This window comes from Haliotis rubra, unplaced genomic scaffold (assembly GCF_003918875.1).
Source record: "Haliotis rubra isolate DU_JTF1 unplaced genomic scaffold, ASM391887v1 Scf172, whole genome shotgun sequence".
Lineage (NCBI taxonomy): Eukaryota > Metazoa > Mollusca > Gastropoda > Lepetellida > Haliotidae > Haliotis > Haliotis rubra.
Genome location: NW_025765692.1, coordinates 403,902 through 420,944, shown reverse-complemented (window position 1 = coordinate 420,944; position 17,043 = coordinate 403,902). Strand labels below are relative to the sequence as shown.

Below are 17,043 nucleotides of genomic sequence, written 5' to 3'. Positions count from 1 at the left end.
AGACCCTGCATTGCTGCGTGTGCAGCTACAGTATCGGCTATTGATCATCCCTGGTGTCCTCCAAGCTGTGACTCGCCCAAGTGTCACACGCTGCAAGTAAATCTCCGACTCCATAAATCATACACAGAAAACCAGTCTTTACATCACACAGATTGCTGGAAGTTTGAAAAATAGACAAATCATTACAGAAAGGGTTCTCCATGTTTCCACAACTCCTCAGTCTTCATCCAAGAGGATGTTTAATCGGTGAAGATATATCAGAATTATTTATGGTCCTCCTTGAACACTTTCCTTTTTCACACTGTCAGCCATCATTGGATTTGAAACTCTCACCAACAACCTTGGCAGTTATAATCAGTGAAGGGGGAAAAAGTGTAATTGAATTGAGTTTCAGGGAAAAAGACATCGACACATTCATTTTACCATAAGGAAAGTTGTAATTTGTTCTCTGCAGGTAAATGATGTCTTTTCTAATTAATTCTTTCTGCAAAAATATGTAACTCTGTCATGTTTGCTGTAGATGTTTTTAATGAAAAAAGGTATTTAAGTGTCTACTCTTCTAGTAGCTTTGACGTTTTGATTAGCTTTCTGTCACTGACTGGTCTGATATGTAATTAATAGTTTATTTTCCAGTGTGAAATTCCCTTTAGAAAGATGATAAGGTTATAGATACATTGAAACTTTAACTTGAGTGATTGTGATATTAAGGGACCAGTGCATTGACGGCTTTGCTTGTATTTAAATCTTACATGAAATAATCTTTGAGTGTGACATGACACCTTCAGTTCATGCATTATTCAATTGTCAAGCCAAAACAATGGAGTTCCGTACAGCCCAGCTGACAATCTCAGCCCAGCAGAATATCTGGCTTCGCTGATGTTTATGTTGGAGGCATATCAAAGAAAAACTTGTGTATTTTTCTTTCGGCAAAGTTTTCAAAATACTAATTGCCAGCTTCATTCAAATGTGAAAAACCTTTTTGATTGTGTATTTATCCTCCATGTGCTGCCATTGAAGCCTTTAGAGCCAGGAACGTGCTCACTTTGATGTGTAAAGCTATATCATCATGCAATTCTTTGTCACAGTTGCAAAAACAATGTGTCAAATTGACTGAAGCATACATTTGGCCAATATATTTTAATTCAGAATAAGGGTGTTTGTTCACAAACAAGAGAAAGGTTTGGTCATGTGATAAGCCTGCAAGTGACTGGAGCAGAAACTTCTCTCATGGAATAAGACAGAGTGTATCGGCAATTGTTTGCAAGCAGTGTTTCAGAATATTGTGGCCCTTTAAACCTCATGGCAATATGGTAACTGTATCATGGCTGTTGGTGCATGGTTAAGTCTGGACTAGTCAAACCAGCATTTGATGATCATGAGCAGCGATCCCTTCTGTTGGGTTATGATAAGTAGCCAACTTACACAGCAATAACAACAGACCTACCAAAGAAAACTTTCCCACCGTGCACTAAAGCCCAGAAAAGCCCATCGTGGAAATAGCAACATAAACATAATACCTCGCTACTGAAACAGTAAAAACGGCAACTTCAAATCGCTAAAACTGGATAAAAAATGAAGAGCCTGCAACTTCGATTTTGCGGATGCGCACATGGGAGAGGAAGTCTCGTCCGCATGTTGACATTTTCCAGCTTGGACAAAAGTTACATTCCTTTATAAAAATATTTCTGTTGTGTTATTTGGCATTTATCATCATGATACTTGTGTTCACACTTGTTTAGTTTACTTTCCATTCGTATGGAATGATCGACAGCAATCATTTTGAAATACTCAATGCTATTTCTACTCGAGGCGATTTAAGGCTGCTCGGAAATTTGAAAGAAGTGCGGATCATAATGGACATGCGCAGTAGAGGTCAAAGTTCGCTGATACAAACTTGTTGCAGTTTCATAGTCTTTCGTTGCCGTTTTTTACTGTTTCAGTAGTGAGGTAATATGTTTATGTTGCTACTTCCACGATTAATGTGGGCTTTTCTGCGTTTTTCTGCACAGTAGGGAAGTTTTCTTTGGTAGGCCTGAACAAGTAGCCATGGATTCCATGTAAAGAGATAGTTCCCTGGCAACCTGTGCTTATTGTGGATCAGATGATCAGACTCGGTGACACTGGATCCAGTACCATGGATTGATGCTCTGATGGAGAATTATCCTGGGGCTCCATCTTGTAGCTAGAACGTTACTAAATAACAGCAGCAAAACAGTTCTTCTGGTTGGCGGTGCTGGTTTAAGGGGGATCAGGTAGTCAGACAGTGGGACAGTTGAATGCTTCTCATGCTGGCTCAGGCTGTCTCTGATCTGGTCCCTGGTTTGTCTGGCCCAGACTCGACCATGTTCAGGCTGTCAGTCACTGGTGCATCTGGTTCAGACCGACTATGTGCAGGCTGTCATTATAAGGCTGGAGCATTGCTAACTGCAGTGACAACCAATATCAACACATTCACTATAAAGGATGTAAAGAAATCATCAAATATTAATCAGTTTATATTTCCATACTGAACAGAGGAACAAATGTGACACAATAACTGGACTCTTTCCTTTGTTAAATGGTCAATGTCATGATCCTGAAGGACTGATAACCTCTCCCACTGATGAAGTTGAGAAGGTCTAGTGTTAAGGAGATCATGGTCTGATGAGAGTCAAGGAAAATTTAGAATGTTTTGTGATCATGGCTCTGGTTATTGTGATTAAATAATGTAATTATGCAACCCACTCGGCAACGCTTTGTGCTGACATGACATGTATCTTTGTGATTCGTCACCTGGGATGGTGAGGAGAAGGAGGCATATGACATATCAGTTATAATTGGAGATGATTATCAACTCAATGTTAGTTTGTTTCCTCATATATTCTCAACTTCTTGAAGGCAGGAACAGCTTGAATGAAATGTATTATTTTGGTCTCACAAGATGGTGAATGTGGATCATTAATTTGATGTCCTTGCCATCTCACTCACGCACTCAGAACCTTGCAAGGAGGGCATGGGAGAGGGACCAAGTAGTCCCAGACTGGGCATCCCACAGATTGATCGATCACTCACTCCCTCACTCCCTCACTCCCTCACTCACTCACTCACTCACTCACTCACTCAGCATGAGTTGATGGAGATGTGTTTGATCCTACGTAGTGTTTTACATTCTAGTTAGTTGTGATATTGTATAATAAGTTGTAAGGTTTTCTGTTTGTTTCTTTCCAGTCTGGAAAGCTGCATTTCGGTTACATCTACGGCATCGGCGTGGTGGGCTGCGTGGCCATGTATGCTCTGCTGAACCTGATGAGCTTGATGGGGGTGACTATCGGCTGCATCATCAGCGTCCTCGGTTACTGCCTCCTCCCCATGGTCATCCTCTCCTTCACCTCCATCGTCATCTCTCTGCAGTAAGTCAGCATCAGTATGCACCCACTCACCCACATGTACACTCATGCACACAGCAGTGCAGTAAGTTAGCATCAGTCTACACACACAGACGCATCAATACACACACATGCACACACGCATACAAGCACACTCTCTCACACATATTGTGTCATCTCCCTGCAGTAACTGAAAGACTGATATTGGCTGTAGTGGAGGCTGGAATCTACAGACATTCATCTACCTTGGTTAAGGTTACAAACAAAGATATATCTGAGATGTACAGGTATCTGCAACATCTCCCTATAGATCTACCTGGGTTGAAGTTACAGGCAAGGATATATCTGAGATGTACAGGTATCTGCAACATCTCCCTATAGATCTACCTGGGTTGAAGTTACAGACAAGGATATATCTGAGATGTACAGGTATCTGCAACATCTCCCTATAGATCTACCTGGGTTGAAGTTACAGACAAGGATATATCTGAGATGTACAGGTATCTGCAACATCTCCCTATAGATCTACCTGGGTTGAAGTTACAGACAAGGATATATCTGAGATGTACAGGTATCTGCAACATCTCCCTATAGATCTACCTGGGTTGAAGTTACAGACAAGGATATATCTGAGATGTACAGGTATCTGCAACATCTCCCTATAGATCTACCTGGGTTGAAGTTACAGACAAGGATATATCTGAGATGTACAGGTATCTGCTGTCCATGATGTCAGAGGTCCTGCCATCATCTCCCTATAGATCTACCTGGGTTGAGGTTACAAACAAGGATATATCTGAGATGTACAGGTATCTGCTGTCCATTATGTCAGAGGTCCTGTCAACATCTCCCCATAGATCTACCTGGGTTGAGGTTACAGACAAGGATATATCTGGCAGAATGCCCCACTGAGCCAACATTTATGTAAACATGATTATAGGAAATAAAGAATTATAACACAGAACAGAAAAAACTCTCATTAACATTCAAAGTTATTTTCTTTAATCTCCAGCTGTCTTGAAGTCTGTATCACAGACAATGCCAGCAGTATGCTGTGTTGAAGCTAGCTCGGCCCTCATCACATGTGATGAGAGAGAATCAGTCTGTATCACAGACAATGCTGGCAGAATGCTGTGTTGAAGCTAGCTCAGCCCTCATCACATGTGATGAGAGAGAATCAGTCTGTATCACAGACAATGCTGGCAGAATGCTGTGTTGAGGCTAGCTCTCAGCACATGTGATGAGAGAATCTGATCACATGTGATGAGAGAAATCAGTCTGTATCGCAGACAATGCTGGGAATGCTGTGTTGAAGCTCTCAGCTCTGATCATGTGATGAGAGAGAATCAGTCTGTATCGCAGACAATGCTGGCAGAATGCTGTGTTGAAGCTAGCTCAGCCCTGATCATGTGATGATGAGAGAGAATCAGTCTGTATCACATGCAGACAATGCTGGCAGAATGCTGTGTTGAAGCTAGCTCAGCCCTGATCACATGTGATGAGAGAGAATCAGTCTGTATCGCAGACAATGCTGGCAGTATGCCGTGTTGAAGCTAGCTCAGCCCTGATCACATGTGATGAGAGAGAATCAGTCTGTATCACAGACAATGCTGGCAGAATGCTGTGTTGAGGCTAGCTCAGCCCTCATCACATGTGATGAGAGAGAATCAGTCTGTATCACAGACAATGCTGGCAGAATGCTGTGTTGAAGCTAGCTCAGCTCTGATCACATGTGATGAGAGAGAATCAGTCTGTATCACAGACAATGCTGGCAGAATGCTGTGTTGAAGCTAGCTCAGCTCTGATCACATGTGATGAGAGAGAATCAGTCTGTATCACAGACAATGCTGGCAGAATGCTGTGTTGAAGCTAGCTCAGCTCTGATCACATGTGATGAGAGAGAATCAGTCTGTATCACAGACAATACTGGACTGATTCTCTCTGATCACATGTGATCAGGGCCGAGCTAGCTTCAACACGGCATTCTGCCAGCACTGTCTGTGATACAGACTTCAAGACAGCTGGAGATTAAAGAAAATAACTTTGAATGTTAATGAGAGTTTTTTCTGTTCTGTGTTATAATCCTTTATTTCCTAAAATCCTATAATCATGTTTACATAAATGTTGGCTCAGTGGGGGTGATGATGAGAGTCGGATCACTGAGATGTTGCAATACCTTGTCCATGATGGACTGATGGAGAACAGACTCAACTACACAGGTTTCAAATTGTTTTAAAATGATGTTATATTAAATGTCTTTAGAAATACTCTGAAAATATAAGTTTTAACAGTATATCTTTAAAAAACCCAACTCATTATCTTTTTTGTAAACTAGGTGAATAATGCTAAATACAGAAACTGGTAGAGGGCTTGAGAATTGTCTTTGAGAAGAATCTAATTCTATTTCTAACTAAGTATTTAGGTCTTTTAAGTTTCACTTAAACATTTTGACATTTTCCACTGATCAAACTACTCAATTATTTCACCCCTGCCAACAAACTTTATATTTAGGTTTATTTCTGATGAATGTCTAATGTTTTGTCCACGTCATGTCCAAGTTTAAATGGCTCACTGACTTTCAATTGGTTGACACATGTCATCGTATCCCAATTTGCGTAGATCGAAGCCTTGATTATTTACAGACTGTTGCCATATTGGCTGGAAAATTGTTGAGTGCAGCATAAAACTAAATTCAATCACTCACCCAAATTTTAATAAAATCAATTATTCTAACATGGGAGATCAAGCTTTGGAATGAAAGAAATATTCAGGTACAACAACAATTCTTGTACTGCAAAACAGAGGGAGACGACCACACCCTTTATTTATGTAGTAAAACAAAGTAATATTAATAAATCATTCAACAAAATCGTTTTTGTGGCCTTCTTGTGTTTGTTAGCAGACTGTTTGTCATTGGATGGAGTAACTAACTAGATGTAATACTATTCCCCTAAGACTGCTGCTGGATTAACCAACTGGCTGTGTGCAATACTATCCCCATAACACTGCTGCTGTTGCCTCCAGGACAGTTGATGATCCTCCTTGTACAAATTGAAACCAAGCAGTTCATCATGGCTACCAGATGTTCTGTTACAGCCAGAAGGAAGAAATATTTTAAAAGCAATTTGTTTTTTATCCTGGAGAGTGAAATGGTTGATGTACCATCTGAGCAGCAGCTGCAGCCATATCCCCCACAGGTCTCCTCTAAAGCACTTCCATCTCGACAATGTCATTCTTTTTTCATGGAATGTTGTATATCTCCTGGCAGGCAATAACTAATTTATCACCTCACAGGTTCATATGGGAAATATATACCTGCACTTCCTCTTCTAATCTCACTCACATTGGACCAAACCGATCTTTGGTTTACAGTTTCCCAGAAGCTTCTTGAGAAATATTGCCATATTTTGTTTCCATAATTAAAACCATTTATGACATTTGAGTAATGACTGAAATGGATTGTGATTGGAAGCAATGCCTTTGGCTATAAGTTTACTGTGTTAGTTTATCATGAAGGATTGGTGTGTACGTCTCATTTCTCCAGAGTGAGATTCAGTATGTTATCTCTCAGAAATAATGTCTTGTGTTGCAGAGGTTTAGTGCTCTATGGTAACACAAGGTTCTCCTCTCTACTCTATTGCAATGATATCTTACAGAGGTTTAGTGCTCTATGGTAACACAATGTTCTCCTATATAGTCTATTGCAATGATATCTTACAGAGGTTTAGTGCTCTATGGTAACACAATGTTCTCCTATACTCTATTGCAATGATATCTTACAGAGGTTTAGTGCTCTATTGTAACACAAGGTTCTCCTATACTCCATTGCAATGATATCTCAGAGGTTTAGTGCTATTGCAATGATATCTTACAGAGGTTTAGTGCTCTATGGTAACACAAGGTTCTCCTTCTCTTATATACTCTATTGCAATGATATCTTACAGAGGTTTAGTGCTCTATGGTAACACAATGTTCTCCTATATACTCTATTGCAATGATATCTTACAGAGGTTTAGTGCTCTATGGTAACACAAGGTTCTCCTATATACTCTATTGCAATGATATCTTACAGAGGTTTAGTGCTCTATGGTAACACAATATAGTCTATTGCAATGTTCTCCTATGGTAACACAAGGTTCTCTTATATACTCTATTGCAATGATATCTTACAGAGGTTTAGTGCTCTATGGTAACACAGTGTTCTCCTATATAGTCTATTGCAATGATATCTTACAGAGGTTTAGTGCTCTATGGTAACACAATGTTCTCCTATATGGTATACTCTATTGCAATGATATCTTACAGAGGTTTAGTGCTCTATATAGTCTATTGCAATAATGTCTAGAGGTTTCTCTAGTGCTCTATGGTAACACAAGGTTCTCCTATATACTCTATTGCAATGATGTCTTACAGAGGTTTAGTGCTCTATGGTAACACAAGGTTCTCCTATATACTCTATTGCAATGATGTCTTACAGAGGTTTAGTGCTCTATGGTAACACAGTGTTCTCTTATATAGTCTATTGCAATGATATCTTACAGAGGTTTAGTGCTCTATGGTAACACAAGGTTCTCTTATATAGTCTATTGCAATGATATCTTACAGAGGTTTAGTGCTCTATGGTAACACAATGTTCTCATACTCTATTGCAATGATATGTTGCAGAGGTTTACTGTTTCATGTTAACAGTTAACACAATGCTGTGCGATATTCTTTAACACAATATTGTGGTATGTTACAGAGGCATCCTGGGTACAATTCTGACTGTCGTGACTGTGATATGGTGCTGTCTGTCTGCATCAAAGCTGTTTGTGTCGGCGTTGGCGATGGACCAGCAGCAGCTCCTGGTGGCCTACCCCTGCGCCCTGGTCTATGGGGTCTTCGCCCTGCTCACCGTCTTCTGAACACAGTCGACACAACCAATATCACAACAGGGAAATCCGTTTTCTTTGGACACTGAACATGACGATCACACGTCTGCAACAATTTAATTTAACTTGTCATGGAACTTTTTTATTTATGAGAATTAATTGACTTTATTTAGACAAGTAATTGCCCCAAATTTGTACATTAAATGGCTTGTCAGTGTTCTGGTAAACATAATCTATGCAAAACATTGTAAACTCACTACAGCAGTGTCGACATGGGATGTTTATCTGCTGATTAGTGTTACTTTTCTTAGCGAAGACGCAAACCATGGTAGCAACTGGGCCTCTTAATTTGTGTTATAGATGACTCGTCAGGGTTCGCTCAGCATCACACAGAGTGTGTCCAACCTGTAGTCAGCAATGCATCAACAACGCTCGCGCAGGGATTGTCTAAATGTGTCTGAATCATGTCTTGATATTTTAATAAATATATTCATCCTTTTGAATGTTCATGCTTTTACTTCCTGGAACTGTATATGAATAAATACTGTGTATGGAATGAGTTGTGTTACAAGTAGTATCTTCTTGTACTGCGTTTATCATGTCTGGATGATAATGCAGGTTTTTCAGTGGTGAAAGTATGGATTGTCCCAGTCTGAAATATGCAGTGCCATAGGTAGGTGTTGGTTTTAGAGTACGCGTTACTAGGTATCAAGACTTTGTTTAGTAGTATCAGCCATCACAGTCAGATGTTCTTGTAGTGATTGTGAGTAGAAGATCAGCCATAACAATCAGATGTTCTTGTAGTGGTTGTGACAAGATCAGCCATCAAAGTCAGATGTTCTTGAAGTGGTCATGACTAGATGATCAGCCATCACAGTCAGATGTTCTTGTAGTGGTCGTGACAAGATCAGCCATCAAAGTCAGATGTTCTTGTAGTGGTCGTGACAAGAAGATCAGCCATAACAGTCAGATGTTCTTGTAGTGGTCGTGACAAGAAGATCAGCTATCACAGTCAGATGTTCTTGTAGTGGTCGTGACTAGAAGATCAGCCATCAAAGTCAGATGTTCTTGTAAGATCAAGAAGATCAGCCATAACAGTCAGATGTTCTTGTAGTGGTCGTGACAAGAAGATCAGCTATCACAGTCAGATGTTCTTCTAATGGTCGTGACTAGAAGATCCGCCATCAAAGTCAGATGTTCTTGTAGTGGTCGTGACTAGAAGATGAGCCATCACAGTCAGATGTTCTTGTAATGGTCATGAATAGAAGATCAGCCCTCACAGTCAGATGTTCTTGTAGTGGTCGTGACAAGAAGATCAGCTATCACTGTCAGATGTTCTTCTAATGGTCATGACTAGAAGATCAGCCATCACAGTCAGATGTTCTTGTAGTGGTCGTGACAAGAAGATCAGCCATAACAGTCAGATGTTCTTGTAGTGGTCATGACAAGAAGATCAGCTATCACAGTCAGATGTTCTTCTAATGGTCATGACTAGAAGATCAGCCATCACAGTCAGATGTTCTTGTAGTGGTTGTGACAAGAAGATCAGCCATAACAGTCAGATGTTCTTGTAGTGGTCGTGACTAGAAGATGAGCCATCACAGTCAGATGTTCTTCTAATGGTCATGACTAGAAGATCAGCCATCACAGTCAGATGTTCTTGTAGTGGTCGTGACAAGATCAGCCCTCACAGTCAGATGTTCTTGTAGTGGTCGTGACAAGAAGATCAGCCATCGCAGTCAGATGTTCTTGTAGTGGTCGTGACAAGAAGATCAGCCATAACAGTCAGATGTTCTTGTAGTGGTCGAGACAAGAAGATCAGCTATCACAGTCAGATGTTCTTGTAGTGGTCGTGACAAGATCAGCCCTCACAGTCAGATGTTCTTGTAGTGGTCGTGACAAGAAGATCAGCTATCACAGTCAGATGTTCTTGTAGTGGTCGTGACAAGATCAGCCCTCACAGTCAGATGTTCTTGTAGTGGTCGTGACAAGAAGATCAGCTATCACAGTCAGATGTTCTTGTAGTGGTCGTGACTAGAAGATCAGCTATCACAGTCAGATGTTCTTCTAATGGTCATGACTAGAAGATCAGCCATCACAGTCAAATGTTCTTGAAGTGGTCATGAGTAGAAGATCAGCCATCACAGTCAGATGTTCTTCTAATGGTCATGAATAGAAGATCAGCCATCACAGTCAGATGTTCTTGTAGTGGTCGTGACAAGATCAGCCCTCACAGTCAGATGTTCTTGTAGTGGTCGTGACAAGAAGATCAGCCATCGCAGTCAGATGTTCTTGTAGTGGTCGTGACAAGAAGATCAGCCATAACAGTCAGATGTTCTTGTAGTGGTCGAGACAAGAAGATCAGCTATCACAGTCAGATGTTCTTGTAGTGGTCGTGACAAGATCAGCCCTCACAGTCAGATGTTCTTGTAGTGGTCGTGACAAGAAGATCAGCTATCACAGTCAGATGTTCTTGTAGTGGTCCTGACAAGAAGATCAGCTATCACAGTCAGATGTTCTTCTAATGGTCATGACTAGAAGATCAGCCATCACAGTCAAATGTTCTTGAAGTGGTCGTGAGTAGAAGATCAGCCATCACAGTCAGATGTTCTTCTAATGGTCATGAATAGAAGATCAGCCATCACAGTCAGATGTTCTTGTAGTGGTCGTGACAAGAAGATCAGCTATCACAGTCAGATGTTCTTGTAGTGGTCGTGACAAGATCAGCCATAACAGTCAGATGTTCTTGTAGTGGTCGTGACAAGAAGATCAGCCATAACAGTCAGATGTTCTTGTAGTGGTCGTGACAAGAAGATCAGCTATCACAGTCAGATGTTCTTCTAATGGTCATGACTAGAAGATCAGCCCTCACAGTCAGATGTTCTTGAAGTGGTCGTGACAAGAAGATCAGCCATCAAAGTCAGATGTTCTTGTAGTGGTCGTGACAAGAAGATCAGCTATCACAGTCAGATGTTCTTCTAATGGTCATGAATAGAAGATCAGCCATCACAGTCAGATGTTCTTGTAGTGGTCGTGACAAGAAGATCAGCTATCACAGTCAGATGTTCTTGTAGTGGTGGTCAGCCATGACTTGTAGTGGTCGTGACAAGAAGATCAGCCATAACAGTCAGATGTTCTTGTAGTGGTCGTGACAAGAAGATCAGCTATCACAGTCAGATGTTCTTCTAATGGTCATGACTAGAAGATCAGCCCTCACAGTCAGATGTTCTTGAAGTGGTCGTGACTAGAAGATGAGCCATCACAGTCAGATGTTCTTCTAATGGTCATGAATAGAAGATCAGCCATCACAGTCAGATGTTCTTGTAGTGGTCGTGACAAGAAGATCAGCTATCACAGTCAGATGTTCTTGTAGTGGTCGTGACAAGTAGATCAGCCATCACAGTCAGATGTTCTTGTAGTGGTCGTGACAAGATCAGCCCTCACAGTCAGATGTTCTTGTAGTGGTCGTGACAAGAAGATCAGCCCTCACAGTCAGATGTTCTTGTAGTGGTCGTGACAAGAAGATCAACCATCGCAGTCAGATGTTCTTGTAGTGGTCGTGACAAGAAGATCAGCCATCACAGTCAGATGTTCTTGTAGTTGAGATGTGACCATAGAATTTGAAGAATTGTGAAGAATTTTCTCCCAAAATGAAGAAGGGATAAGGCGCTACAGGAATGCATGCTTCCACAAGATTTCAGCATGTTAACCCTTATTCTTTCCATAGACTTCACCAAATACTTAACAGGTATCACCAAAGTGTTAAGTTCTGTGACCTGCATCACCCCAGGCTTTCCTCCCACATCAGCCTGCCACACCATGTTACAGAAGCACTGTTGATCCCAAGTCACTCACTCTTCTTGTACCTGGATTACTGCCATAGCCTCTGTTTGTGGATGCTTCCTGAGGTGTCTGTAGCAAGCAATCAATGTCTGATCTCCAGTGAGTCTCCACTGACGGAGGATTACCCTCACGCCTACAGCAATATTTAGGTCGCTTCCATCCTTGTGGCATCACATAATGGGTCCCATGAACCATTCCGATAAACGCCATATCACCATCCAATAAATATGCAAATAAGGTCAACCGGCAAAAACTGTTTTTAAAAAGTCATGCCTTCTAGCTGGATATATTATTGCTCGACTTTCAGTAAATTTAAACTGAGGCTTCCCAATATGTTATGCTTTTATCAACAAACAAGGCTGTATGTCATTTGCTAGTATGTAATAAACTGGATGGTTGATTTACCTATTGTAACCAAAGACAGTTCCCATAGTAACTTTTTATAGATAGAATATATTTTTAACCTTTGCTTTATTTTGATAGTAATGTAATTTTCCCTTTGTGTTACCTGATGTTCATAACTTATGCCAAGACTATACATATAAGGATCTACACTGGCTTCCAGTGCAGCACAGGATCACTTTCAAGATCCTCTGCTTAACCCACCAGGTGTCTGTCCCATGACCCTCCAGGCTACCTACAGGACCTCCTGCCTGTCTACTCTCCCACTCGATCCCTACGCTCTGAGTTCAAGCTTCTGTGTCGCATTCCCAACATCAAGACTGTGAGATATGGCCAGCGTTCCTTCTCATATGCAGCAACATCCGCGTGGAACAGCCTCCCAGAATCAATCAATCAATCAATCAATCAATCAATCAGAGGATCTCTAAATCTAATGTCTTTCACACGTCAACTCAAGACCTATCTCTTTCAACAGCTCTGAACTCTTTTTATTTGACTGTGCGCTTCGAGCATGCATCAAGCATGGAGTAATGCGTAATACAAGTGGCCTATTATTATTATTATTATTATTATATGTTAGGTTCAACAAAGCTATATTCCTTATACATATTTACATACAAACATAAAACTGTTATGAGGTTAATTTGATTATTTTACCCAACATAGATACACAGTATGAAGTGCTTACCTCCTGAATGTTATGTTGCAATATTGCTAAAAGCAGCACAGTACTATATTCTCACTTGCTCACTCACTCACTCACTCACTCACTCACTCACTCATAGTTAAGTACAAGTTGGTTTCCTTGACTACGTACTAGTACTAGGTGACTGACTACACCGTAAATCCCAGGGAGCATGAGTAGTGACCACCCGTGAGGGAAATATAGGAATAAATATCTTGACCAGATGTCCAGTGTGTATGAATTATACTGTCAATATGAGCCAGACGGTGTATATGTTCCCTGTATACACAGCTGGTCCTGCTAGACTCTGGAAGCTGGCAGTCCTGCTGGAGGTTGGATCTGTTTAACTTGTCTGTCTGCGGATACGAGCCAGCGGATCCAGCTGGTCAGGTAGTTGCTGGACTTTCTATTCTATCAAACACACAAAACACAAACACTGGTCTCACAATCCCCGAACCACATTATTTTCCCTACTGCCTAGCCCTCCCTGCAATGCTAACGCCTAAAATGAAGCAAGTCTAGATTTCCTCACGTTCTGAATCTCTCATCTCTCTGGGGCTCCTTTTCAATATAAATGGGTTTATTTGTTACTATCAAAATTATATATATTCAGAGACTACGTGGTAGTCTAACAAAACACAGATACACACTCTCACACACACACTCTCCCTACATTTAAACCACACACACATAATCACACACCCACACAGACAAACCCACACTTCCGCAATCAGATTGCCTGACATCCCCAGCACACAGCGATGAGGATATGGCCAATAGGTGACGCTACCCACAGGGCACTGGGACTGACCCCCCACCCCCACTGGATTTACTCCTTGACCTTACCCCCATATCTACTCACTCCCAGACAGTAAACACAGATGGTTACTCCAGGTGTGCCCACCTGACACTCCCACCTGACAACACACGCTCACCAATGTCCATGTTTGTCAAAATATGGACTTCATTTAGAAAGGTCGGGAATTGAACTTTAATGTAATTCACGAAATTTCTGTTTTGTTTTCGTTGCTTTGAAATTTTTCTTTGACGTTTACAGAGGTGTTGGTTTTCTGACCTCACATCCGTAGGCCACTGACACCAGTTGTGTGGAAACTACTAGTATTTAATAACAGATCTGTCTAGAGTATGCACGACAAGAACTATACTCTCCCAAAAAGAAACGCATAGGTGACTGTATTTTCACGAATTTAATGTGCAGACTTTAATATGTAATTGTGGATCAGTTGCAGCCAAATTTGACAGTATAAAAGATCACATGTCTGTTAAAGTGTATAGCTTATATAAAATTCAGTCAGTGAATCCGTTCCCAGTTGCCGTTGTCTTCATTATCTGTTGTGGCTACCACGAGTCCCCAAAACTCTGTGTACCGTCTCGGCATCGACTGAATACGTATTTGAACTGGACCTTGTAGAATTCTGGCCCATTCTTCTTGCAATGCCTGCGACCGTTGATTTAACGTCTGGGGCTCCGGTTGACGTGCACGTACACGTCGGCCGAGGTCATCACACAAATGCTCGATTTGTTGAGGTCGGGCGATTTGGAAGGCCATGGAAGCAGTGGAGTGTTCTCATTCTGAAGATACTGTATAATGGCATGTGCTGTGTGAGGCCTGGCATTATCCTGGCATGATCGGAACCATGTGAATCCTTACGATTTTGTCTCTACTAAATAGCAGATGAATTGCCCTGAAGGCGCACAAAGTTTTATTTCTGCACACAGTTTTACACACACACACATCATGACTGTCAACTTGGGCGACACAATTCTGAGTTAAACATTAACCCGTGAAAGTCCGGGTTAGACTATTGATCTTCAGTAACCCATGCTTGTCGTAAAACTAACGGGATCGGGTGGTTAGGCTCGCTGACTTGGTTGACACATGTCATCGGTTCCCAATTGCGCAGATCGATGCTCGTGTTGTTGATCACTGGATTGTCTGGGCCAGACTGGATAATTTACAGACCGCCGCCATATAGCTGGAATATTGCTCAGTGCGGCGTAAAATTAAACTCACTCACGCTAATCCGAGGTCTACCACTTCCAGGCCGATCTTGCGTAGAATTGGTTTGTTGATATCGGTCCCATAAACTACTGCTGGTACTCAGGTGAACACTGAGGTGACGTGCAACGGCAGATTGAGACTCCCCAGCCCCCAGACGTCTAAAGGCAATGTTTCTATTACAGCAGTGAGTCGCGGCATAACTGTATTCTTTCATTTAGCTAAACAAAACCAACGACCGTCTTAAAGCAAAACGGCCTCATATAGGCAATGTTCCTTCTCAGGATTCCTCAGAACTGCGCGGGCTTATGGCGAACCACATTTTCCTTGCAAGTAAACGTGTATTCGTTTTTGCGTTGTGCATTCGTTCCAGGTACACAAAGCAATATTATAATGGCGAGATCATTATAATCAAACACTAATTTAAAAAAAAGTAATTGAAATTTCATATATCTATATCACCTATGCGTTTCTTTTTCAAATGAGTATGGTTATTTGAGGTTTAATCTAATGGTCATTTCTCTGGCTAGATCAAGACATTTTATTTGCCTCCTGAGTGGATTTTAGATCTAGTTTCCATCTCACTGTGGCAAGGAGTAATTGGTGGATAAACTAGATGCTTAAACTCCAGGTAATGGGTGGAGTGTGGGTGAAATGACCGCACTCCACCTCACCAAGACGGAAATCCTTCCTGAGCCAAGGTTGTCATTAAGATTATTGCACAGAAACAGTAATACAGTTGATGAGTCTGGGAGGGACTCGTGTGTGTCCAACATAGTGTTGTAAGTCAGTATTTACGTACACTGATGAAGTGTTATTGATCCCAGCTTAGCTGGTCAGAGAGTGTAGGGTGTGTTATCTACGTGACAAGGCCACATGAAAAATAGTCTTCATTCTCATCCCAGTTTAACTGAACTACTGTGTCGCACATTTTTAGACCATCAGTTGATGAATATTCAGCCTCCTAAATTATTTGAAAGACCTTGTGGCATTTGGCAGAGACACGTTATTTTTGCCCCTGGGAGATTCATTTAACCTACACATGCTTAGACACCATGTGATGAGCTTGTAATGGAAGTTTCAATTTCTTGACAGGACTCAATGTTTTTTCAGAAACTACAGATTGAAACCATTGAACATGCATAAAACCTATTAGATTTTGCTGAGCCCGTGGAGCATTGCGTGCCTATCTCCTGGGAGGAGGATGTCTGTTCTGAGATGCAAGCTTCTCTTCTGTCCAACTGGAGACGAGACACTGCTGCATTGATTCCATTCTCCAAAATATCAAATATCATTGGCTAAAAACAGTTCTTAAGACTGGTAAACGAGAGCTCTTTCCATTTTGTTGCGAAAAAAAGAAGTATCGCTGTCTTACACTACGTCAAAGTCTGAAGAGGAATAACAGATAAATAAGGTTACATACTAATTTTAATTTGTACACAGGAACTGCTCCAGACTGAGACTCAGGTTGCATGAACACATTGTATTTATGCTAAAATTTATAACTTTCTGGCATTTTTTATGTAACTGAAAGCCGTACACAGGGAAAGCTCTGAGAGAAAACCTAGATTAACTTATGTGTCTCCACCGTTTGTCAACACTTTCAGAAGAATATTTGGCATCCCCACATCAATGATGAAGCCTGAGTTCCAAATATTCTATTTTTTAACAGAAACGTCTGAAGTGATGCATAAATATTCCTTCACATTCAAATTTTATAATCTATGTGGGTTTCTATGAATTGCAATTTCTTGTTTGTGTTTTCAATCCATGAGATGACATTGTACACACCTGCATAGTCCAGCATGCTGCTCCTCTATGTAAGATGTGAAGACACTACAGATATGAGACTTTATC

At 41.1% G+C, this 17,043-nt stretch overlaps 1 protein-coding gene across 1 annotated transcript in view; it reads left to right on the top strand.

Annotated features, from left to right (window-relative positions):
- Window positions 1-8,734, top strand: part of LOC124272719 (protein YIPF5-like) — a 153,307-nt gene extending 144,573 nt beyond the window's left edge. Inside the window, exons 6-7 of the mRNA XM_046707916.1 lie at window positions 3,208-3,389; window positions 8,107-8,734. Of these exons, the coding sequence (XP_046563872.1) occupies window positions 3,208-3,389; window positions 8,107-8,269 (345 nt within the window). The 3' untranslated portion in view covers window positions 8,270-8,734. The remainder of the gene's footprint in view (window positions 1-3,207; window positions 3,390-8,106) is intronic.
- Window positions 8,735-17,043: the final 8,309 nt, after the last annotated feature.